The sequence below is a fragment of the Panicum hallii genome, chromosome 5 (genome assembly GCF_002211085.1).
Source record: "Panicum hallii strain FIL2 chromosome 5, PHallii_v3.1, whole genome shotgun sequence".
Taxonomy (NCBI): domain Eukaryota; kingdom Viridiplantae; phylum Streptophyta; class Magnoliopsida; order Poales; family Poaceae; genus Panicum; species Panicum hallii.
The window spans coordinates 14,551,459-14,574,516 of record NC_038046.1 but is presented as its reverse complement, the minus strand read 5'-3'; the positions used below and the strand labels follow the sequence as shown (position 1 = coordinate 14,574,516).

Here is a 23,058-nt window from a genome sequence, read left to right as displayed (position 1 = left end):
GCCTCCTGGCTCATTGGCGGTACCTGCTCGCGTGGACAAGTCGCGGTGGCTATGGACCTACCGGATTTGATAAGAAAAAAAAAATATGTCACTCTAAGGTGAAGCAAAGAAGCTCTCGCCGTGAACTAACCATGCCCCTGGCCTCAACCGCTCCGAAGAGCAACCTGCAGCGAAGCTGGCAGAATGGCACCTGCACTGGCAGCCCTCGGGAAAGGGAATACGCATGACCGCGAGGAGCAGGTGCCGGAGTGGGACGATCGACGGAGTGTCGAGGTGTGGTCGGCGGGGAGGCGGGCAACGGGATCCCAATGCCAGCGTACTGCGCGTTGCTGGCACGAAAAAAATTTCCTCGGATCGGGATGCACACAGACCGGCCAACGCGGCCCGTCGGTACTACCCGCAGAGCGCCCGTGAGATTTGGATGGTCTTTCCGGCAGCGCGCGTCGTCGTCCTCGCAAAAGACAAGCCCGGCACGCGCGACACGGGCACACATGGTGCGCGGCGTACGTGCATGCCGCGTACGTGGATCGCGCGGCAGCAACCGGAACCGGTGCTAATTTTCTTTTTTTTTTTCTACGCCGGCGCTGCCAGCGCGAGCTGTAAAACGTGGAGTTGTGCATGGGCGCGAGAGGCCGCGGGCAGGTTGGGTTGGACACTTGGACTTTTGGACCTGCTGCTGCGCCGCAGTACGCGCGGCGCGTGCTACTGTACTTTCCTTCGCGTCGCCCACGGTCCTGATGACCTGATGGATGGTGGTTTCGTACCTGCTATCGTTTCATTTCGTGCCGCAGACGTATATGCATCGATCGATGATGATGATCGTGCATGGCAATGGTTGTCTCTTTCCGGTTGGTCACCCGGGCCATGGCACTCATGCAAAACCCCTTGTTCTTCCAAGACGCGCGCACATGCTTCAAAGCAGCAAGTCGCATATGGCAGGCCACGGGTGTGTTAGTTTAGCATGGTTCGGTACTCATGCAGGTACAAGTCCGACCCACGGCCACAGTCCACGACTGTTTCATCATGCATGCGCGCATGTGGGCGCCTAAAACTGTCAAAGGCATGCAGTCACCAAATAATGCTTAGTATATATGCTTCACTGGATGCGATGCCCCTGAAACGCCAAACCGACATGGCTGGATGACGTTGACACCTCGAGGGGCTGCACTGGAGCAATCATTTGTGGAGGAAAGAGCTGGCCGAGCCTGCCGCCATTTCTGTGCTCTTCGGTTTTCTTTCTCTTCATCCTCTGCTTGCTTTTGCATGCATTGGCTGGGTGTAGGACGCTTTTGTGTTGGATACTTGGATCCACCGAAAGTGGGGAGCCGAGATCCCAGGAGGCGCACCCCACTACTCCTTGTCACGCAGCATAAATGGCTACAAGTTTCTCCCGCCGGCGATCTCACTTGCTGGCCGGGGAAAGGTCCCGGTGGACACCGTACCGGAGAGAGACGAGGAGGACACAAAGGTCCGGCCCGGCTTCGCGGATTCTTCTGACTGCCAGTGCACGCATGTGAGGCCAACAAAACAAAGCGCAAGTTCTTCGCACGTAACTTTTCGATGGGATATTCTCTGGACAAATGATTCGGGCTTCCGGTTCCACTGTTCCTGGCTTCCCTATGGAGCTGATGCTGATGTAACCGATGAGTATTCAAGTATCAACACGCAAGTTTCTTGGGCTGAGGATCAACGGATTTGCTGTGGGCCTGTCAGCATTAAGCCTGAATCCAACATGGGCTTAGTTTGAGCTGGGCTTCATGAATTTCTCATTTTCTAACCCACACGCCATGGTTATAGTTATTAGCCATGTCATTAATCCCACCAAACAGTAGTCAAATAACTATCGCGGTGATATTAAAGTTTTCGTGAGAACAGAAAACATCGTATATGGCTGTACTTTACATAGACAGATCAACTGCAAACTTCTTGCAGAGGAGTTCGTTACACTTCAGAACGGACGAAGGCGCTTGCAACATGCAGGGGAATTGTGTGCGGTCGCCGCTTCAGCACTCCGGCAAATCCTTGGGCGGCGGCACAACCGACTTATCGGGGCCGTCGCCGTCCTCCACCAGGAAGGCCATCTTCAGGCCCCAGCTCGTGTGCACCTCCAGATGGCAGTGCAGGAACCAGATCCCTGGGTTGTCCGCCCTGAACCGGATCGCCGCCCACCCACCCGCGGGCACGCCGACGGTGTTCCTCTCCGGCGGGTCCACGAGGTTGTACTTGGCGGGGTCCCTGGCCGGGTCGAAGTTGCCGGCGCCCCTCCCGACGACGAAGAAGTTGTACCCGTGGAGGTGGAACGGGTGCGACTCCACGGACAGCAGGCTGGTGTCCTGCAGCACCAGCTCAACGGAGGCGTTGTAGGCCACCCTGCTCAGCCTCGTGCCCGGCGACGTGCCGAGACCCGCCGTGAGCGGCGCGCCCGTGTAGTTGAACCGCGCCGGTGGGCGGTCGGGGAAGTCGGCGGCGAAGACGCCCCGGAGCCCCCCGTAGTGCGCCTGCAGCAGCGCCACCCGGGGCATCACGAACGTGATGTTGTTCAGCGACGCCGCGAGGCGGGACCCGTTCGGGCACGACGCGCACGGGTCGATGTTGAGCCCGATGGTGTAGAGCAGGTGCCGGTCCACGGCGAGCGGCACGGCGGCGGGGTACCGCGCCGAGTTCAGGCTCCGGAGCCTGTCGTGGAACGCGGCCACGAAGCCCGTGCCGTTCGCGTCGGGCATCAGCTGCGGCGCCGCCGGGAGGACGGAGACCGGGACGCCGGCGTACTGGAGGATGGCGGTGGCCGTCTTGTTGTCCGCGGGGACGGGCACGTCGTTAAAGGGCTTGACAGCCATGAAGTAGCGGCCGGGCCTCCGGTCCGCGCGGACGAGCACGTTGGTGGTCTGCCCCGGCGACAGGTGGATGGTGGACGCCGTGAGCGGCTTGGTGTAGGTCGCGTCGATCTCCACCACCGTCATGATGTGGCCGGCGATTGAGAAGAAGAGTTCATCGTTCACCGCGGCGTTGACGATCCGGAGGAGGTACGTCCTCCCCCACTGCACCTCCAGAGCGTACGTATCTGAAGCACACGCATGTACGGTTAGTAACACCAACACCTTGCCTTGAATCTTCAGCGATACGGAAGTGCCAAGAGCACGGGTAGGGCGCACGTTTCTCGGAGCACGGGAAGAGCGGGCCGGGCTTGCCGTTGATGGTGTGCGCGTCGGACGTGTTGGGCGCCATGCCCAGCATCCGCCCCTGCTCCTCCACGGCCTCCACGTCGGCGTGCCACCACTCGCCTGCCATGCCAACCAGTCGTACGAGCGTTAGAGCGTGATGACAATCCAGTCGGTGAATCGATCTGCCCAGCTCACGCTGTCACGCACCCAGGATGATCTCGGCCTCGGAGTCGGGCTTGGGGAACGGGTAGGGCACGCCGCGGGCGGGGAGGACGACGATGGCGCCGTGGACGGTGGCGCGGAGCCAGGCGATGTGCGCGTGCCACCAGAGCGTCCCGCGCTGGCCGGTCACGTTGAAGTCGTAGACGTAGCTGCCGCCGGGGCGGATCGGGCACTGCGTCACGTACGCCGGCCCGTCCGCCCACCCGTTCCGGCGCTGCTTCAGGCCGTGCCAGTGGATCGTCACGTTGTGCGCGGCGCGGTTGGTGACGGTCACGACGACGCGGTCCCCTTCGCGCGCGTAGACAGTCGGACCCGGGAAGCTGCCGTTGACCGTTACCATGGACTTGGCATGGCACAGCCGGCTCACGTTGCTCATCACGACCTGATTGAGTGCATCATCGCAAGAAACAGAGTTCAGAGAACGCGCGAACAAGAAGAACAGTGACGATCAACGGGAGTATCTATACTCACATCGAATTGGTACCTCTTGACGTCAGCCTTCGCAGCTGGAAGAACAGAGAGGGCAAGAACGAGAGCGGCCGAGAGGAGCAAGGGAAGGCGGCGGTGCCGAGAGGAGGCCATCGTCACTGCAGCTGCAGCTAGCAGCGGCGTTGAGAAGAGCCTAACGTACTTGTTCGCCTCTGGTGCTCCATGACCGTGCCCCGCTGCGGCTTATATCTCCACAGACGTCGAGGCTCCGGAAAACTGCTGAGAAATCTGTTGGTTAAGGTGGTTGGAGACCACGCGGGCAGGAGCTAGTGAGGTGTCTTTTCTTCGTGGCGATCGGGAGCAACGCAGGGTGGAAGCGATGCGTGAAGGAACCTGTGACGGCGACATGATCAGTAGTGCGAGCAGTAGTACCCGCTGCTTGCTGAGAGCGGTCGACGGCGTCCAAGCGAACGGAATCGATGCTCATCTTTATTTAAGCATGGTATGTTCTTGGGCCTAAATGATCGATCCTAGGTTTGCACACATGTGTGTCCTTTGGCTTAAAGGAAACATGGACGTACGTGGACGCACCATTTGCATAGTTCTCTCTGCTTGTTCGCCTTTACCGGGGCAAAGCGTGTTCTTGGTACCAACAAGGCATGACTGGCTGATTACTGCTGGGATCTGAAAAATCTTAGGACCTGTTTGGTTTGGCGCCTACGGCGCCGCGACGTGCCTAAGGTGCGGCCGATTCGGCCGCCACACCTGCGGCGCGGTGTGGCGCCGTAGGCGCCAAACCAAACACGCCTTTAGTCTAAATATAGTCTCCACTCCTGGTAAAATCTTAGTCTGAAAGGGACAAATGGAAACTTTTGTTCACTTTGACCTGAAGCCACCATTCCAACGCGTGGATTACGCTGAGGGGCTATTTGGATCCTCTCATTCTGGAGGAATTGAAATCTGCTTAATAAACTAGGCTATTTAGCTTAGAATTTAATATCCTACCACTTTCGAACCACTTTCCAAAGTTTAGATATAAGTCTATCCTAAATTTATAGGACCAAGCTATATTTCTATTCCGTAACTTATAGCATGCTCTTTGCCTCACTCCTCTACAGTAGAAATATAGTACATAAGTATCTCCCTCCTATGGTCAATAATAATATATAAATATATTCCGTATGTAATCATATTAGATTAATAGATTTATGTATAAATTATGATTATTAGAATGGAATTCAATTCCAAAGTTCCAAACGGGGCCTAAAGTTTTTCTTGGTTGCAAGTGCATTTGAAGACAATCTAACATACTCTTCTTTATTCCATTTTGGGGCGTGGAATGCATAACAAGTAACGTGTGCTTCCTGTGAAGAACGGTAACCCACAGGTGCGAACATGCTGGTTTATCTTCGAGGTCAAGTGACGGGAAGTGAGTGCATGCATCTTTGAGTCACTTAGAAGGGGAAACGATTCGTCGGAAATACACGCATATTTTTTCCGGCAGAGCAGAGACCACCGAGAGTGAAACCTGAAAAGGTTGTTTGACAGTTGGTGGGACATCACCACACAGAGGTGCCGAGGCAAAGACATCAGCATATAACGGCTAGTGTAAGATCTCACCATTGCCATTGGATTGGCTTCAAAGCGAGATGGATTCCAAACAAAACAAGTACGTTTCTTCACCAGCGCCCACTGAGCCACCAACTGACCATGGTCTCCATACTAGTACAACTAGGTGGATCATGGAACATGGTTTCCATCATTGATCAGATGATCATATGCAATGTGTAAACTGGTGCAGTAATTCAGATGTCATATCCTAAGAGAACTGAATCATACAAATGCAATGACATTAGCATTATGGCTATGTATGTAGTGTTTCCTACCGAAGCCACTCTTGTCCCCCAACCCAAACTTTGGTGATGAACCGTGCAGCTTCAGCCTGCGACAGGTCGCGAGACCACGCAACTCTCCCGTCAGTCTTGGACCCTTCCCCGTAGCACTGGTACTGCCCGTACAACGCTGTCCTACACGGACGTACAGAATAATATTACACCAGACAGCCAGCAGCGAGCATATGCAAAAATTACAATGTGCGCAGGAGCAGGCCGATCGATATGGACAAGTGGTCTCAGCTCACAGATATGCGCGGGCACACCTCTGTTTGGTGGGGTCGCTCCAGTCGTCCCAGCCCTCAGGCCTCACCGTGCTGGACATGTAGCTGAGCGCGAACACGACCCGGGAGTAGGGACCCCATGGTCGCCCGAGGATGGACGTGCCCTTCCCGACGCCCGTTAGTTTGCACCCGACGAAACTGAATCCAGTGTCTTCAGACTCCGCCGACCGCTTGTGCGCCGTGAACGCGCCGCCGACCAGCGAGGTGGAGTGCAGGTGGCACTTCTGCATTTGGGCAACAAACATCTATTTCATGCGGCATGTACCCCCTTCCTGAAATCTACTTTTAATTTAATACACAAAAAATACGTACATCGAATAAAGCTTTAGCGTTACCAAAGATAAAATCTGTGCCCCCTTCGATGTAGCAGCCTCGGTAGTAATGGCGCCCCGTCTCGTCCAGGAGCGTGTCCTGGAACGACACGAACCTGCAACCGTAGAACGCTGCCCTGTCCCCGGCGACCCTCATGGCGACCGCCGGCCCGCTTGTCCCAAATGTGTTCTGCAAAATGAAAGGACTCGGAACGAGCATCATCAGGATGATGTGCTACTGCTAAAAGTGCAGGAACGTAGCATCATCGGGTCGATCATATATGAGCACCTGGAACGTTAGGCGCTTCGCGATGAAGTCGGGGGCCAGCACGGACACGGTCGGGCTCTCGGCGGCGACCCAGGACTCGTTCCAGGTGATGACGGTGGAGCTGGCGCTCGTGCCGACGAGAGTTACGCAGGGCTTGTCCACCGCGACCTTCTCTCTGCTTAGGTGAACATGGGGCGCTAGCTGAAATGAGCACGCGTACAGACTATAGAGAGTGACTATCTTCACTACTCTTCACTCTAGCTAGCTACTTGCCTATACACTCCGGGCTTGATCCGGATGACGACGCTGCCGGGGGAGCTGTTCGCCGGAGCGGCATCGACCGCGTCCTGGATCCTCCGGTGGTCGCCTCGGCCGGACTGGTCGACCGTGAGGACGAGCTGCCGCCGCGGGCCCGGCATATCCCCGGCCGCCGCGTCGTCCTCGGAGCCGGAGCTCGCAGCGCAGAAGCCGCAGACGACGAGAGCAGCAGCGCTGCTGTTGTTGCCGCGGCCCTGCCGGCCGGCGAGTCGACGCGATTTAACAGCATGCCCGCTCCCGAGCCCCGGACGACGACGATTCCAGCTGAAGGCATGCGGGGTCGCTTTCGCGCCAATCGGTGCAAGAGCAAGGACGGAGTATGTAATCTAAGTCAACCGCTGGGCGCTGGCTACACTACCGCTACATGCATACTTGCGCGGCAACAAGTGGCCATGCTTGCGCGTGCGGTGTTCAGTTGGTGCCTGACTAGATACGCATGCATGGGCACTCAAGTTGGTGCCTGACTAGCTCTCGAGGACATCTGAAAAATCAAAATCTACATCCATGAGACCATGACGTTTGGACCAGGATATCCATTGCACGGGGCGCAGCTTTGCAGCATTTGTTGTTTCTGGCTTGCATTGGCCATACAACGTGGAGGTAAACGATGGGAACCGGCCGGCGTCCAAGAAAGTGTTTGTGGTAGCTTTACTTGGAGCAAAGGAATTACCCGGTTAAACTAAGAACTTGGCTTGTGGCGTCGGACTAGTCCACATGTGAAAAGCTTCAGACACACTTCTTGTGGTGTTGTGGTCAGCGTTAGTAACCATCAGAAGCACAGAACTTTGTCCGTTCTCGAATTTTCGTTGAAGTTTTTTCTTTCTGCGGCGACTTGCTTAGTTTGGTTAGGACAGCAGGATGTCGTTTTAGGGCCGAAGCATAGCCGCATAGGCATATTCTCGTGTAGAGGTAACGTATGTGTATTATTGTGGAATGTGGTCGCGTGCAGCTCACGCGTGCCCTAAAGGGGCTCCACTGCTCCAGTGTAGCCTGGCATGATTTATCCTCTTTCCTGATCAGCTATTTGCGTGATTCTTGGAAATTGCTTTGCCAACCGAGCCACCACCCAAGCCCGAGGTACTTCAGCAATAGCCTCTAAATCAAATCTTCCAAATGCTAAATAGAGGCTGCCTCTGTATTTGAGGAACTTTTAAATTTTGTTCAACTTCAGTAATAACCCTCAATTCGAACTTATAATAGAGGACTCCTTAGAGATCCTCTAGGAATGGAGGGCAGGGGAGGGGATTTGGAGCCCTCCCTAAAATAGAGGGCCTAGTGGAGGATCCATAGGGATTGTTTAGTGTTGGAATTGCTCTAACAGCCCAAAGTCAGTTTTCAGTTTTCGGATCTCGGGGTTTTGGTCCAATCCAATGCTGGGTGCTTCTTCTAACCCGTCACGGATGGGCTCCCAAGGCCTAATATGCTTTGGGCTGGGCTGCTGAGAGCTTCTTATTTCTAAGTTGCAACACCCAGTTTTGAGGAAAAAAACTCTCTTTCTTTTTCTCTACAGTCTGGCCTAGTGCTCCCCCGGCCCGATCCACCTCCTCCTCTCCCTCTCTTCTGCTCTCTCTCTCTCACTAACCGATAGGTGGGGCCCACCTGTCAGGGGTTTCCTTCCACCTCCGGCCGCCAGCCTTCCCCACCCGCACGACCCGCCGCCGGCCGCCCATCTCCCGCGCCCGATCGTCTCCCTCCTCTCTGCGCCCGCCGTCCTGTACAATGCCTTGAAGTGCCGCCGCACTCCTCGCCTCCTCCCTTCCGTTTCTCTCCCTCCGCTTGTAACGGCCATCATCATCACCTCGCCTTCATGGCCGGCCATCACCGTCGACGCCCCTCCCCTACCGGCTCTCCCTCTTCCTCCCTCTCCCTATAAATCAAGCGCCCAAGCTCTCTGCTCTCCCCTCCAAACCCTTCCTTCGCTCGCCCTTTTGCTCCGCCCCGCGACCACTGCTCCCACGCCGCTGCGCTCGGACCACCGCCATCACACCGCTCCGCCGCCACCTCGTCGACTCCGACCGCCGCCGAAGCTCCGTCGTGCGGTGGGGATCTCCACCGGCCCGCTCCCTTCCTTTCTCTCACCTCTCCCTCGCGCATGATTTCTCGTCGGAGCTCCTCGGCTGCGCCTCGCCGCCATGGGCTCACCTTCGGCACGGCCCATCCAGTGGGCCTCGCCTTCGTCTTTGCTGCCGCCTCCTCGACCTCACCACCCCGCTGCGACTCGAGACGAGCACCGGAGCACCGAGACGGTGAACTCCGACGAGTTCGCCGGCAACCCACCACCGAGCGCCGCCCACCGAGCCGCCTCGCCTCCGCTAGAGCTGCCCAGGCGAGCCGCGGTGCTGAGCCGAGCCGTCCTGCGCCACCAGCCGACCATCAGAGCCGCAGCCGCGCGAGCCGAGCCGCACCCGGCTTCGATTCGACGGCCCAAGTTTAATTGAACCAGGTCAGTACCGGCCAACACACCCCACCGTCCAAGCCTTTTTGCAAAAGAGCCCCTCGGTTTGTTCAAAATAAACCGTTGTCCTAGTTAGTTCTAAGATAATTGCTATTAGGTCCTTTTTCTTATGTTTTAGCCCCTGATTTTCTATATATTAGAACCCGCAGTCCAGCCCCTATGTTTTTCTAGTCTAACCCCTATATCTTTAGTTTATTTCCGTTTTAGCCATTAGTTTTCTTCTGTTAGCCCTTGTAACTATCAAAATCCTCGTAGATAAGCCCCTGGAACCTTGTTTTAGCAACATCTTTCTCGTTCTAACTCCGATTTCATCGATTCTCGCGCTCACGCGATCCTCGCATCATGCTCAACATCTTTATCATTTTATTCTTTTATGTTTGTACTATTTATTATGTTGTTTCTTATTTATTGTATGTTTTTCTTGTGTGATGGCGTAGACAACGTACCGTTCGAGGAAGGACAAGTGTTGCAGTTTGAGGAAGAAATGCAACAGTTTGGCGAGGAAGGCAAGTGGACTTCAACCCCCACAAATTCCTTTTGGTCCCAATAATAGCATGATAAATCATTTTACTATAGTTTTGTATTGCATAACTTGATGGGAATACCTATTAAGGGTTGACCTAGTCTTTTCACCCAAGCCTTGAACATCTGGTTTTAGTTGTCTTTTTGGGTAGAAATGCTTAGTTGCTTAATTTTGAAAAATGGTGCTATCACAAACTTTTGAGAATGTTAATCATGACTTTATACTGTTGTTATACCTGGATATTTTACAAGATCACTTTGTTTAAATGGAACATGGAGAACCACCCAAGAAAACCGTACAACCACAAATGTCACATGGCTTTGACCTTAACTGAATAATTTGGCATGTGGTTAACTCATAGCCTTACCGAAAAGGGCAAGGAGGGTGTCGGTGTTGGGGTATAGCCCGGTCCTCTTGGGGTAGTAGCCTTTGCTAAGGTGCTGACCACTAGGGACGGTTATGGTTCATACCGCTATTGAAACTCTAGTGGGCTATCTAGTTTTCTATATGTCTTTGTAAAGGCTTCGTAGTGAATCCCTCGCCACTTACCTCGGAAGTATTTAAGGGCTTTGCAAACCCGGACGAGTCAGGGAAACACAATTTGTGGTGAAAGTGTACAATCTATGTAGAGTGAAAACTGATATATTAGCCGTGCTCACGTTTACGAGCTGCTTAGACCCTCACATGATAATTGAACTGAAAGAATAATTTAATTTGTGGTTCCTTGGTTTTGTTTTGGTGTTGGTTCCTTTATGCTTAAGTGGGTTGGTATAAACTTACACTTAGTTAAATAGATACTTGCTAATAAAATATGGTCAAATAAAAATGCTAACCGCTATAAACCCCTCAGCCTTTACTTGATAGCCTTGCATCTTTCCCCCACTTGTTGAGTACCAACCATAAGTGTACTCACCCTTGCCTAACTACTACTCAGAAGAGAACATTGAAGTGGAGAACTATGATGACTTCGAAGAGTTCTAGGCGTGCGTTCACCGGTCAACTGCCTGTGGAATAAGATGTTGCCGAAGACTTTGTTTAGGATAATGGTGGAAAGTTTATAATATTCGGAGTGTAATAATGTTATTATTACCTTATTTTTACGCTTTTGAACATTGTCTTTGATATATTACACTCTCTATGTCAACATATGTGTGAGAACGGATTCTAGCACACATATGCTATACATTCGGTTTTGTCCTCAAAATCGGGTGTGACAAAAGTGGTATCAAAGCTGTGTTGACTGTAGGACACTAGCCTAAATAGAAATGGTTGAAATTAAGGACTTATTTTCTAGCAAGCCATGTCAGCTTCCAAAAATATCTTATTTCCTCATAAAAATCTTTTTTATTTTTCATGTTCTTTGTCTCGTTTTGTTTTTCCAAATTATTCTGAGTTTCGGTTCTTGCTCTGTCAGATGGCTAGGAGCAGGCAAACCGCTCGCAAGAGCACCGGAGGCTGTCAGGTTCGCATCGCTCCTCCTTAGCCAGCTCCCCTAGCTCAGCCCATCGAAGAGGTTGAAGAAGTCCCGAGAACCCCGGCAGCATCACCAACACTAGCAGCACCAGCTCCTACCCCTTCCACCCCGATAGCTAAAGTACCGCCATCATCACCAGCTGCTCCCGCTCCAGATGCTCCAGCACCTGCCGCCGCTCGAGGAGACCCGGATGACTCTGGGGATGATAGCGACGGAGATGATGTTGACGAGGATGATCACGATGAAGAAGAAGGAGATGACCACAGCAGCAACGGCTAGGACAACAGCGTTAACAACAATGACAACACGGCTGGCAACCAGGGTAATGGTCCTCGTGAGACGGGAACAACTTGCAACATTTACTACTCGATGGACGAGCCTGGCTACTTTCCCATTCTGCTCCAGGACGTTTTATGGGAGTTGGGCAACACCGTGAAGCCCCTCTACATCACGGACCACTACTCCGACCCTGTTATGGGCGCTGCTACCTCACTCGCGTCGACATCAGGGAACGCTTGGAGACTTCAAGAGGACTGAGTTCCCGCTCAGTGCACGAGTCCGCCACGCCCCTCACCACATACGCTGCCTCCATTAGCAACGCTGCCAAGAGAGCTCTTTGGTCCCTCTGCTACCGTCACCACCGGGAGTTGCACACCACCGTGTACCGTCATCTCCCTCGCTGTACTAGTGGAAATGAAGAAACGGTTGTACCGCTGGGAGAAGATGGAGAAGACCGCATCAAAATCCTCACCCGAGTCACTGCTGCACTCAACACCGACCTCGAGGGCATCACCGCTGAGTTCGACAGGACTCATGAGAAGCTGCAGGAGGCCCAAGCTCGGATCGCTCAGCTGGAGGCCCAGATAGCCGGAGAAGAACCACCGGCAAAAGATGAGGAGCCCCCCTTCCCCGCTTTGTCACCGCCCCGCAAGAGACTCCGCTACGGCGCACCTGGCTCCATCACCGGTCTTCTAGGCTAGGCTTCTAGGCTCTTAGGTTGGTTATCCTTTAAAGTTTGTTTCGCTAGAACCATTCTTGCGAGGACGATGGTGTAAGAATGTTTGCTTTGTGAACAAGTGCTTGTTTTGTTTTGTTTGAGATGATAAGCCACAAATGCATCAATCAATAAAGAGTTAAAGTTTGATCAAGATCAAATCTTGTCCCTTCTCCCTTATCCACCTTTATCAGTTCATCGTTCTTATCCAAGACTCCTTCTCTAACAAATCAGATGGTAAACACCAGGTCAGGAGGAGGATAAGGTATTCCAAGTTAGAGGCGTGCCCACATAATCAATCAATGGAATCAAGCACCGCCCCCACCACGAAACCTAGCAATGGAACAGTTCCTAGCAGCTCAGATGCAACTGTTGCAGAACCTCACTGCCACCATCCAAAACTTGCAAGCACAACAGAACCAGCAACCGCTGCATGCTGCCCAGCCACCCAGAGACAAGCATAGGGAGTTTATGAACCACCATCCTCCTACTTATTCTCACTCAGTGGATCCTTTGGATGCTGATGACTAGCTGAAAGTCATTAGTAAAAAGCTGGATATAACACAGTGCAATGATCGTGAAAGGATCTTGCACACTGCAGAACGCTTGGAAGGATCTACAGCTGATTGGTGGGACGCTTACACCGCCGCACATGCTGCTGCTGAGACGATCACCTGGGAAGAATTCAGGAATAGTTTCCGCTCACACCATATCCCTGCCGGTGCGATGAAGCTGAAGCAGAAGGAGTTCTTGGCCTTGAAGCAAGGCAACATGTCAGACAGTGAGTACCGAGACAGATTCACTCAATTGTCCCGTTACGCGCCCAATGAAGTCGACACTGATGAGAAGCGACAGGAACATTTTCTGGATGGTCTGATAGGGCCACTCAACTATCAACAACAGAGTCACACGTTCCCAAACTTTCAGTCGCTACTCAACAAAGCTATAGGCTTGGAAAACAAGTGTAGTGAACTTGGTGAACAGAAGCTAAAGTTCCAATCTTAAGGGCAATCCAGCGGCAACACCCGCTCCCGCTACAAATCATCACAGGGTTTTCCATCTAGGACTTGAGGACAAGGTGGAATCTATCAACAAAATCAACAGCCCCAGTGTACTCCCCAGCAATCCCAGCATTTCAATCAACAGACACAGCGCACCCCAATCAGCAACACAACGAGTGCATTAGTGAGAACCAATAGTCCAATCACACTAGTTCATCCTAATGGATGCTTCAGGTGTGGTGAAGTGGGGCATTATGCCAACATCTGACCAGAGCGCAACATGCAAACTCCTCAGAGCCAAAAAGAGCAGTGGACAAAGGCCTGGACAACAGTCATCTCAACTGCGCAATGGAAATCCCAACTCTCAAGGCAACAAGGGTCAACAGAACTTCGTGCGTGGTGGGGTGAACCACGTGGCAATCGACACAGCTCAAGAAGCTCCTGATGTTGTGCTTGGTACGTTCCTCGTCAAATCCGAACCTATATCTATTTTATTTGATTCCAGAGCATCACACTTGTTTACTACCGATCAAACTACATGGGAAAGAGAAGAAGAGCTTACCGCAGAGATCCCTCAGTTGTTTTCGATCTTTCCGAATCTTGAGGACAAGATTCTCTTTAAGGAGGGTAGGTTTGTAACACCCAGTTTTGAGGGAAAAAACTCTCTTTCTTTCTCTCTACAGCCTGGCCCAACTGCTCCCCCCGGCCCGATCCACCTCCTCCTCTCCCTCTCTCCTGCTCTCTCTCTGACTCACCAATAGGTGGGGCCCACCTATCGGAGCTTCCTTCCACCTCCGGCCGCCTGCCTTCCCCACCCTGCCACCCACATCACCTGCTGCCAGCCGCCCATCTCCCGCGCCCGCTCGTCTCCCTCCTCTTTGCGCCTGCCGTCCTTTTTAATGCCTTGAAGTACCACTGCACCCCTCACCTCCTCCCTTCCATTTCTCTCCCTTCACTTGTAACGGCTGCCATCATCACCTCACCTTCATGGCCAGCCATCACCACCGACGCCCCCTCCCCTACCGGCTCTCCCTCTTCCTCCCTCTCCCTATAAATCGAGCGCCCAAGCTCTTTGCTCTCCCCTTCCAAACCCTTCCTCCGCTCACCCTTTTGCTCCGCCCCGCCACCACTACTCCCACGCTGCCGTGCTCGGACCACCGCCGTCACGCTGCTCCGCCGCCACCTCGTCGACTCCGACCATCGCCAAAGCTCCATCGTGCGGTGGGGATCTCCACCGTCCCACTCCCTTCCTCTCTCTCGCTCTCCCTCGCGCGCGATTTTTTGCCGGAGCTCCTCAGCAGCGCCTCACCGCTGTGAACTCACCTCCGGCCACCGCCCCGCCCTGTCGGCTTGGCCTTCATCTTCACTGGTGTCTCCTTGACCTCACCACCCCCTCTGCGACCCGAGACGAGCACCGAGACGGTGAACTCCGACGAGTTCGCCGGCCACCCACCACCGCGCGCCGCCTGCCGAGCCGCCTCAGCTTCGCCTAAGCCACCCAGGCGAGCCGCGGTGTTGAGTTGAGCCGTCCCGCGCCACCAGCCGACTATCAGAGCCGCAGCCACGCGAGCCGAGCAGCCCCCGGCCGCGATCCAATAGCCCAAGTTTAATCGAACCGGGTCGATACCGGTCAACACACCCCACCATCCAAGCCTTTTTTCAAAAGAGCCCCTCGGTTTGTTCAAAATAAACTGCCATCCTAGTTAGTTCTAAGATAATTGCTGTTAGGTCCTTAGGTCCTTTTCTTATGTTTTAGCCCCTGATCTTCTATATATCAGAACCCGCAGTCCAGCCCCTTTGTTTTTCTAGTCTAACCCATATATCTTTAGTTTATTTCCATTTTAGCCCTTAGTTTTCTTCTGTTAGTCCCTGTAACTTTCAAAATCCTCGTAGATAAGCCTCTGGAACCTTGTTTTAGCCACATCTTTCTCGTTCTAACTCCGATTTCATCGATTCTCATGCTCACGCGATCCTTGCATCATGCTCAACATCTTTATCATCTTATTCTGTTCTGTTTGTACTGTTTATTGTGTTGTTTGTTATTTATTGTATGTTTTGCTTGTGTGATGGCGTAGACAACATGCCGTTCGAGGAAGGACAAGCGCTGCAGTTTGAGGAAGAAACGCAGCTGTTTGGCGAGGAAGGCAAGTTGACTTCTCCCCCTTCATATTCCTTTTGGTCCCAATAATAGCATGATAAATCACTTTACTATAGTTTTGTATTGCATAACTTGACGGGAATACCTATTAAGGATTGATCTAGTCTTTTCACCCAAGCCTTGAACACCTAATTTTAGTTATGTTTTTGGGTAGAAATGCTTAGTTGCTTAACTTTGAAAAATGGTGCTATCACATGAGAATGTTAATCATGACTTTATACTATTGTTAGATCTAGATATTTTACAAGATCACTTTATTTAAATGGAACATGGAGAACCACCCAAAAAAACCGTACAACCACAAATGTCATATGGCTCTGATATTAGCTAAATAATTAGGCATGTGGTTAACTGGTAGCCTTACTGAAAGGGCAAGGAGGGGGTCGGTGTTGTGGTATAGCCCGGTCCTCTTTGGGTAGTAACCTTTGCTAAGGTGCTGACCACTAGGGAGGGTTATGATTCACACCGCTACTGAAACTCTAGCGGGCTATCTAGTTTTCTATATATCTTTGTAAAAACTTTGTAGTGAACCCCTCAGCACTCACCTCAGAAGTGTTTAAGAGCTTTGCAAACCCGGGTGACTCAGAGGAACACAATTTGTGGTGAAAGTGTACAACCTCTGCCGAGTGAAAACTGATATATCAGCCGTGCTCACGGTTACGAGCGGTTTGGACCCTCACATGATAATTGATCTTAAAGAATAATTTAATCTGTGGTTCCTTGGTTTTGTTTTGGTGTTGGTTTCTTATGTTTAAGTGGGTTGGTATAAACTTACACTTAATTAAATAGATACTTGCTAATAAAATATGATCAACTAAAAATACTAACCGCCATAAACCTCAGCCTTTCCTCGATGGCCTTGCATCTTTCCCCACTTGTTGAGTACCAACCATAAGAGTACTCACTCTTGTCTAACTGCTACTCAGAAGAGAATATTGAAATGAAGAACTACGACGACTTCAAAGAGTTCTAGGCGTGCGTTCACCGGTCAACTGCCTGTGGAATAAGATGTTGCCAAAGACTTTGTTTAGGATAACGGTAGAACGTTTATAATATTCGGAGTGTAATAATATTATTATTTTCTTTTGTTTACGCTTTTGAACATTGTCTTTGATATATTACACTCTCTATGTCAACATATGTGTGAGAACTGATTTTGGCACACATATGCTATACATTCGATTTTATCCTTAAAATCGAGCGTGACATAAAGTTAATAAGGGCCGAAACAGATACCGCGTTGCTCGCAAAACATCATTAAGTCCTCTCCTATCTCAAAAAAATTGTAATAAAAAATTTCAAAAAAATTAGCAATAATGAGTCCTGCCTCCTAATGGTTTTTCGTCATTGCTAACGAGTATATAATCGAGTTTTTTCCCCCTCCTGTATAATCTTTTTTTACCAGGTGTCTAAAGTTCTTACCAAGACTACCTAAAAAAACTTCTTACATTTCTACAAATTTTGAACGCGTTCGCATTAAAGACGGAGGAAACAGCATTGTAAACACCAAAAGGGCGAGAAAACAACGAACTGAACCAACAGACAAAGCTGACGAAGAAAAATGGAGGAAACCTTCCCAGAATCCTAGCTTCCTCCTCGTGTGCACGGAAATTAACCAGAGGAAGCAACCAACTCTAAAGCAAAGTTCGGCATGCCTCTGGAACGAAAGAATCAACATTCTATCCGTCTGAGCTAGTACTAATCACCCGAGATTCCTTGCTTCCTTCGAAATGGCAAAGGCAGGCACCAATTCTTGTGTGCCGGTTAGGGGAGAAACTTGCATCATAAGCAGCTCTGCACACGGTTCTTAAGCTCCAGCCGCGGAGAACTCACCCAATCGAGCTAGGATCGATCGGCAGAAACACAAGAGCAGGACCGAATCATTTGCTCCATCAAGGTACGTGAAGTCCCAACTCATTTCCTCTTCTCAACGTACTAGGGAGGAAAATCACAAGAGCTAGGATCGTCACCCATCATGTCACTCCAGCAGATCAAATATGCAAGGGATCACAAAGGCGCTGCGCCTCCATGGAAGGCAACTACGGCACGCGGTCCAGCAACACATGAACAAGGGGATCTTCTCCTGGGCCACCCTGATCTCGCGCATACAGAGCGAGTCGCCGACTGTGATCATACCTCACATGGGGCTCGAGAACATCACGGTCAGCGAGATCCTCAAGGCGAAAGGGGAGGCTGAAGCTGGAGCAGTCTACTGGTGCGACGCCAGCAATCTGGTACATGAAGCTGTCAAGCACGTAAGCATCTATGTTCTTGAGTACAAGTGCAGAACAGATGATTTGTTTCTTTATTTCTCATATATATGAGACTACGGCGAACTGATTAGAAACTGTCCGTAAAATTGTAGATGACAGCCCATAATGTTGGAGCTCTAGTGGTGCTCAAGTCAGGGGACATGAAGCAGCTTGCAGGAATTGTAACTGAGAGAGGTAAGCTAAAAGCAGAGCTATTCAGAGCTGGCCAACTGGAATCCAAATGATCTGGCTAGATTATGTGTTCTTGTGATGCCGAATTACGTTTATTTATGAGAGCTAAACATCAGACTGATCTTTCAGTCTCTGAAAGCAAAGAAAACAATAACAGAAAGGCAGTATCAAGACAACGAAAATACCGATGGCCACAATAGTTAGCCTTAACTGAAGCGGTCTGTTCCAATAAACCATCTTGATACAAAAGAAAAACACTGATTTGTCATAGTATATGTGCATATAGAAAATACGAATGCACAAATTTGGCATATCCACTATCCAGTATAAAATACATAAAAACTTTTTCAAAACAGTTTAAAACAAATAATGCAAAGAGTTATAGTTTCTCCAACAAATGCTAAAAAAAAATCTTTTTCGATAGATTTTGCCAGGAAGATCCTCTTGCCAGGGCGACCTTCAGAAGAAACAAGAGTTGAAGATATCATGACAGAAGAGGTGAAAGGACTTGAAAGTGGAAAATTATACTATTTGAATACTATCATAGCATATCTCCCAGTCCTCATCATTTCCTTTACTACCAGGACAAGCTAATTACAGTGTCCAGCAGAACCAATATCCTACGTGCGATGGAGGTAATGACAGGTAAAGAATCATTCAGTTATTTCGTAAAGAGAGTTGATTGTATCAAATTTGCAAGTTACTGTAAAACCTAGGATCTAATTGTTGGGTTCCCCCTCCTGTTAACAGACAAGCATATCAGACATGTTCCTGTTTTCGATGAGAAGGTAGTTGGTATGATTTCTGTTGGTGATGTTGTTAGAGCAATCGTGGACCAACAGCACCAGGAAGTAAGACAGCTGAAGAAGTATATCAGAGGAGATTACTATTAGAATTGCTTTTAGCCTTTTACATTTGGTAAAGAAATTGTATGAATTCATTCATGATATTTAACAAAGATATATATTCGCCTCCATGCGGCAATCAGTGCCCACTGACTATCATGTTAAATTTGCTAGCGACCTAATAAAGAGATGGAAAATTATAAGCTTCATATGGATCATTTGAGTTTGGACTTGTTATGACACGTGATCAAGCATCAACCATATAAACGCGTCCTCAATCTAAAGATGTTTTTTTACTGTGATCATAGCAAATAAATGCAGGATCAAGATAAGCACCTATTTTTTTATCAAGATAAGCACCTGTTTTCTATGAAAATATCTATATTTACATGGAGAAACAGGATACTACAATAATACCAAAAATAAACACCAGGGCAATAAACTTATGATTGACTCCATTGGGCTTGGTTTATCATTGACTTTTTTCATAAGTACTTATGATTTATCGATAATTGATAAATTTATGTCCTAGTTAGTAACTACAAAGTTAACCAATTTCCACTACAAGAACAGCCCCGATGTTTCTGCTCAATTTACATAATAATTTTTCTACTTATCCTTTTTTTAGTTCCGATTACACAGAGTTTTACTTGGATGGGATTTATTTCTGAAACCTGTGAATTACGTATGTAAAGACCAGGCAACCAATCGACAGGTGGAGACCAGGTTAACAACAGTTAGGCGAGAAGAGTAGAAGATTAGCAATTGCTAACTAAATCTTTAAAACTACTACCGCTATCTTTCCAATCCAAACATGCTGACAGACACAGAGAATCTTAATTCTTAAACACCATGTTACATGGTAATTGGTAAATACTTAGACTGAAGCGGGGAAATCGCAAAAATAACGAGTTCACTGCAGTCATCAAAATTCAACATTGTCCTAGAGTCCAATGCAATTCGAGATTACCGTATTCAACATCCAACGATTGCCAGACAGGGTGCAGTCTCAACTTCTTACCGCGTCGATGTATGCGGAGAACAGGCCACCGCCTCCATCATGCGATCATCCACATTATACTACACCCTTAGCCCCGGCCTGGTCCTTGGCCGGCGGCCTCGCGCACTCACCGCAAAGACTATAGGGCCCACCGCCGTCAGCCATTGCCAAGAGAGGGAGAAGAGGTCAGAGGTGGGTTTTGGTAGGGCTCCATGTAGAGCCCCAGTGGTGGCCTAGGGCAAACCGCGCAGCCCAGTACGGGCCTCTGCTTTGCCGAATGAAACAAATTCACGACTCACGAATAAAAAAACAGCAAACGGCACGTTACTAATTCATTATTTTCAAACGAAATTCAATATTAATGGGTAGGCAGTGAAAATAAAATTACGGAGCAAATAGTGATGCTACTGAAAATCTTCAAACACTTTTGCCTAATATTTTTCGAAACTTGCAGTTCCGCACAATACTCGTTACTTCGTTCTAGACTATTCTCGGTCACCAATCGCTGCATGTCCAGCCTACTATTGTTTTGCCCTTTGGTGCCGAGTAATTCCAAGACAAATGCTGATGCTTAAAGCGAATGCCAGTTGCCCTCATAATGTAGCTTGGTTGCCGAAGAATTGGTTCTTTACCAGTTCGTTAGCACTACTGTAGATTAGCAGTTTTGCTGTCCCGGAAAGTATTACTGCTTTTCCTTTCGTAGATTCTTCCAAGTAATGCCAAGCTCCTCACAGTAGTAGAATCCTAGTGTTGCAGCTCCAGGGAAAGAGTTCAGCTACAGATTGTACCATTAGCCTCAAGTTGGGGCTGCTATAAACTGCACCAGATTGATTTAATAATATAGAATGCCATTATTTGGGGTGTAGAACTTCCTCAAGAATATATGGACGCAAAAGGCACAGCTTGTCGGGAACTGATATAGTAAGCTCAATTTCCATTTTTGAAAAAAAAGAAATAGCATGTTGTTTACGTCTTTTCAAACAAATAATGGATCTTTATTTTCATATCAAACAATATTTTGTTATCTAGATCCAGAAGAATATACGAGTCTTCTCCGCAATTACTGCACATACTCATCCCTAACATGTGGGCCCAATCACAGAAGGTCCCACGTGTCAGTGAAACAGTCCCCTGCAGCAGTTGCAGGGGAACTGTTTTTCAAAAGAACACATATAGCTATGTCAACTGAGTATAGCTAAGTGGGTTGAAATCCCGTGCTGGAGCTAGTTAGGCACGTAGACTTGATAGATTAGGGCCTGTTTGTTTGTTTGAGCTTAAATAAGCTGTAGATTATACAAACCAACTTAAATAATCTGTAAAGGAAACAAATAGCCAGCTTATTTGCTCAGATTATATAATCTAGAGTCAAAAACACATAATCTCATAAGCTAGTTAAGTGGAGCTTATTTCAACTTATTTCTACCCAAAAGACCCACTACCCATGGCAAAAAGGAGCAAATTACCCGCAATTGCCATTGGGTCCCACCAGCCCACTCCCTCCTCCCCTCCCCACGCGCCCCTCTCCCTGGCTGGCTCCCCACGCGCCCCTCTCTCTGGCTCGCTCCCTCCTCCCCTCCCCACGCGCCCCTCTCTCCCTGCTAATGTTATGAAAATAGTAAGCAAATGAATAAGTCTAGTACCAAAGGGTATTGTTGTCTTTACACGTCTAGGACAAATAAGCTGGGCCCAAATAAGCTAGGCAAACAAACAGCAAAACTCAGCTTATTTAATCCAGAAAAAATAAGCTAGATTATATAAGCTACCAAATAAGCTGGATAGTATAATCTATAAGCCCAAACAAACAGACCCTCTTGACTACCAAATAAAAATAAGCTAGATTATATAAGCTACCAAATGGACGCCTCCACCGCATGTGCATGGCCGTGATGCCCCTCTTGGCTCTCCGCCTTGCCTAACGGACATTTGGGCCATCGCGCAGAGGCCAGCGCACCAGGCACCAGCCATTAGCCATCAGGCCATCACAACGTGAGTGCATCACGCATCAATATAGGATTAGGACACCAATTCAAATTCCACTCAGTCCCCATTTAAACCTTGGAATTGAATCTATTCTATACACAAATCTATTAAACTAATATGATTATATATGGAATATATTTATATATACTATTATTGACCATACGAGGGAGATATTTATATCCTATATTTCTAGTACAGAGTAGTGAGCCCAAGAATGTGCTATAAGTTATAGAATACAAATATAAATTGGTGGTGTATAGAATCAATTGCCATCTCCCATCCAATGAATTTAGGATAAGCTTATATCTAAACTTTAGAGGTTGGAAAGTGGTGGGATATCAAAGTCTAAGCCAATAGCCTAGTTTATTAAGTAGATTTCAATTTCTTCAAAATGAGAGGATCCAAACGGGTGGGGAAAAGTCCAATTTACACCCTCAAACTATCATAAAAGTTCAATTTTTAACCTTCAACTACAAAACCGGATAACAGAAATCATCCAACTGTCAAAACCGGGCAAATTTGGCCCTTTGGGTGGTGCATTTTGTGAAAATTAAAAATATTCAGATTTAAACTAAAAAATTCATTTTAAATTTAAAAAATATGAAATGGGTATCAGAAGTTTTCTAAAAATGTAACCTACTCTTCTTGTCAGTTATTCGGATCCAATTTTTTCATATTCATAGTATTTGGTTGCTTGTAGTTATGCCTATCATTTTTGAATAAATAAGATTTAAATAGATCATAATATATAGATTATATTTTAGATAAATTTTGACGGGGTCACGAGTAACAGGTATCCCAAAGTACGGCCCTCAAGGGCCTAAGCAAGGGTTACCGGACGACATCAGGCGACCCGCCCCGGTAAGCATTGAATGTGGCCGGAGCCGGCCCAGCAGCGCAAAGCGGTGCCCAAGCTCGGGAGCAGCCGGGCACGGGCCACGTGGAGCCCTCCCGACCCCTCGTGCCGAAGCAGGGGCTGGGAGGACGGACTGACCTTGGCAGGGAGCTCGAGCGCATGGTTTCCTGGGGAAGGTGCAATAGGGCGTTAACTCCCCAAGATATTATAAGACGTGTGCATATCCCTCCCCCGACAGCCAGGGTAGGGGCGTCGCCTACGGATCGGAGGACTAGTGGGAGACCCCGGGTATGACAGGCCATCATGACATCACGACCGGCAGGCGCGCCAATCGCACCACCACTCTGTCAACATGATGCTACGGATCGTGCCGGGTCCCCTCCGCGGCCAGGCGTAGGGAAGGTAGGCCCGCCGTGCTAGCAGGCCCTACCATGAACCCGGTG

At 49.4% G+C, this 23,058-nt stretch overlaps 3 protein-coding genes across 5 annotated transcripts; 1 reads left to right on the top strand and 2 right to left on the bottom strand.

Moving 5' to 3' along the window:
• Positions 1 to 1,832: 1,832 nt before the first annotated feature.
• Positions 1,833 to 4,056, bottom strand: LOC112894178 (laccase-2). 2 transcript variants are annotated; one of them, XM_025961803.1, is made up of 4 exons: positions 3,855 to 4,056; positions 3,369 to 3,765; positions 3,153 to 3,281; positions 1,833 to 3,061 (listed from the first exon to the last, which is right to left on the bottom strand). In XM_025961803.1, the coding sequence occupies exons 1-4, from the start codon at positions 3,963 to 3,965 to the stop codon at positions 2,004 to 2,006; spliced, it is 1,695 nt and encodes a 564-aa protein (XP_025817588.1). In that variant the 5' UTR covers positions 3,966 to 4,056; the 3' UTR covers positions 1,833 to 2,003. The 2 variants fall into 2 exon arrangements, with proteins under 2 accessions (XP_025817588.1, XP_025817590.1); XM_025961805.1 differs by having other exon boundaries at positions 3,868 to 3,981.
• A 1,573-nt stretch (positions 4,057 to 5,629) lies between these two features.
• LOC112892457 (putative pectinesterase 11) lies at positions 5,630 to 6,986 on the bottom strand. The gene is made up of 5 exons (XM_025959615.1): positions 6,837 to 6,986; positions 6,589 to 6,738; positions 6,301 to 6,489; positions 5,971 to 6,212; positions 5,630 to 5,839 (listed from the first exon to the last, which is right to left on the bottom strand). The coding sequence occupies exons 1-5, from the start codon at positions 6,984 to 6,986 to the stop codon at positions 5,695 to 5,697; spliced, it is 876 nt and encodes a 291-aa protein (XP_025815400.1). The 3' UTR covers positions 5,630 to 5,694.
• A 10,186-nt stretch (positions 6,987 to 17,172) lies between these two features.
• LOC112895364 (CBS domain-containing protein CBSX3, mitochondrial-like) lies at positions 17,173 to 18,900 on the top strand. Of its 2 annotated transcripts, none has more exons than XM_025963316.1 (6): positions 17,173 to 17,387; positions 17,481 to 17,745; positions 17,856 to 17,937; positions 18,359 to 18,432; positions 18,519 to 18,579; positions 18,685 to 18,900. In XM_025963316.1, exons 2-6 carry the CDS (start codon positions 17,488 to 17,490, stop codon positions 18,825 to 18,827), a joined length of 618 nt encoding a protein of 205 aa, XP_025819101.1. In that variant the 5' UTR covers positions 17,173 to 17,387; positions 17,481 to 17,487; the 3' UTR covers positions 18,828 to 18,900. The 2 variants fall into 2 exon arrangements, with proteins under 2 accessions (XP_025819101.1, XP_025819102.1); XM_025963317.1 differs by having other exon boundaries at positions 17,478 to 17,745.
• The last annotated feature ends 4,158 nt before the right edge of the window (positions 18,901 to 23,058 follow it).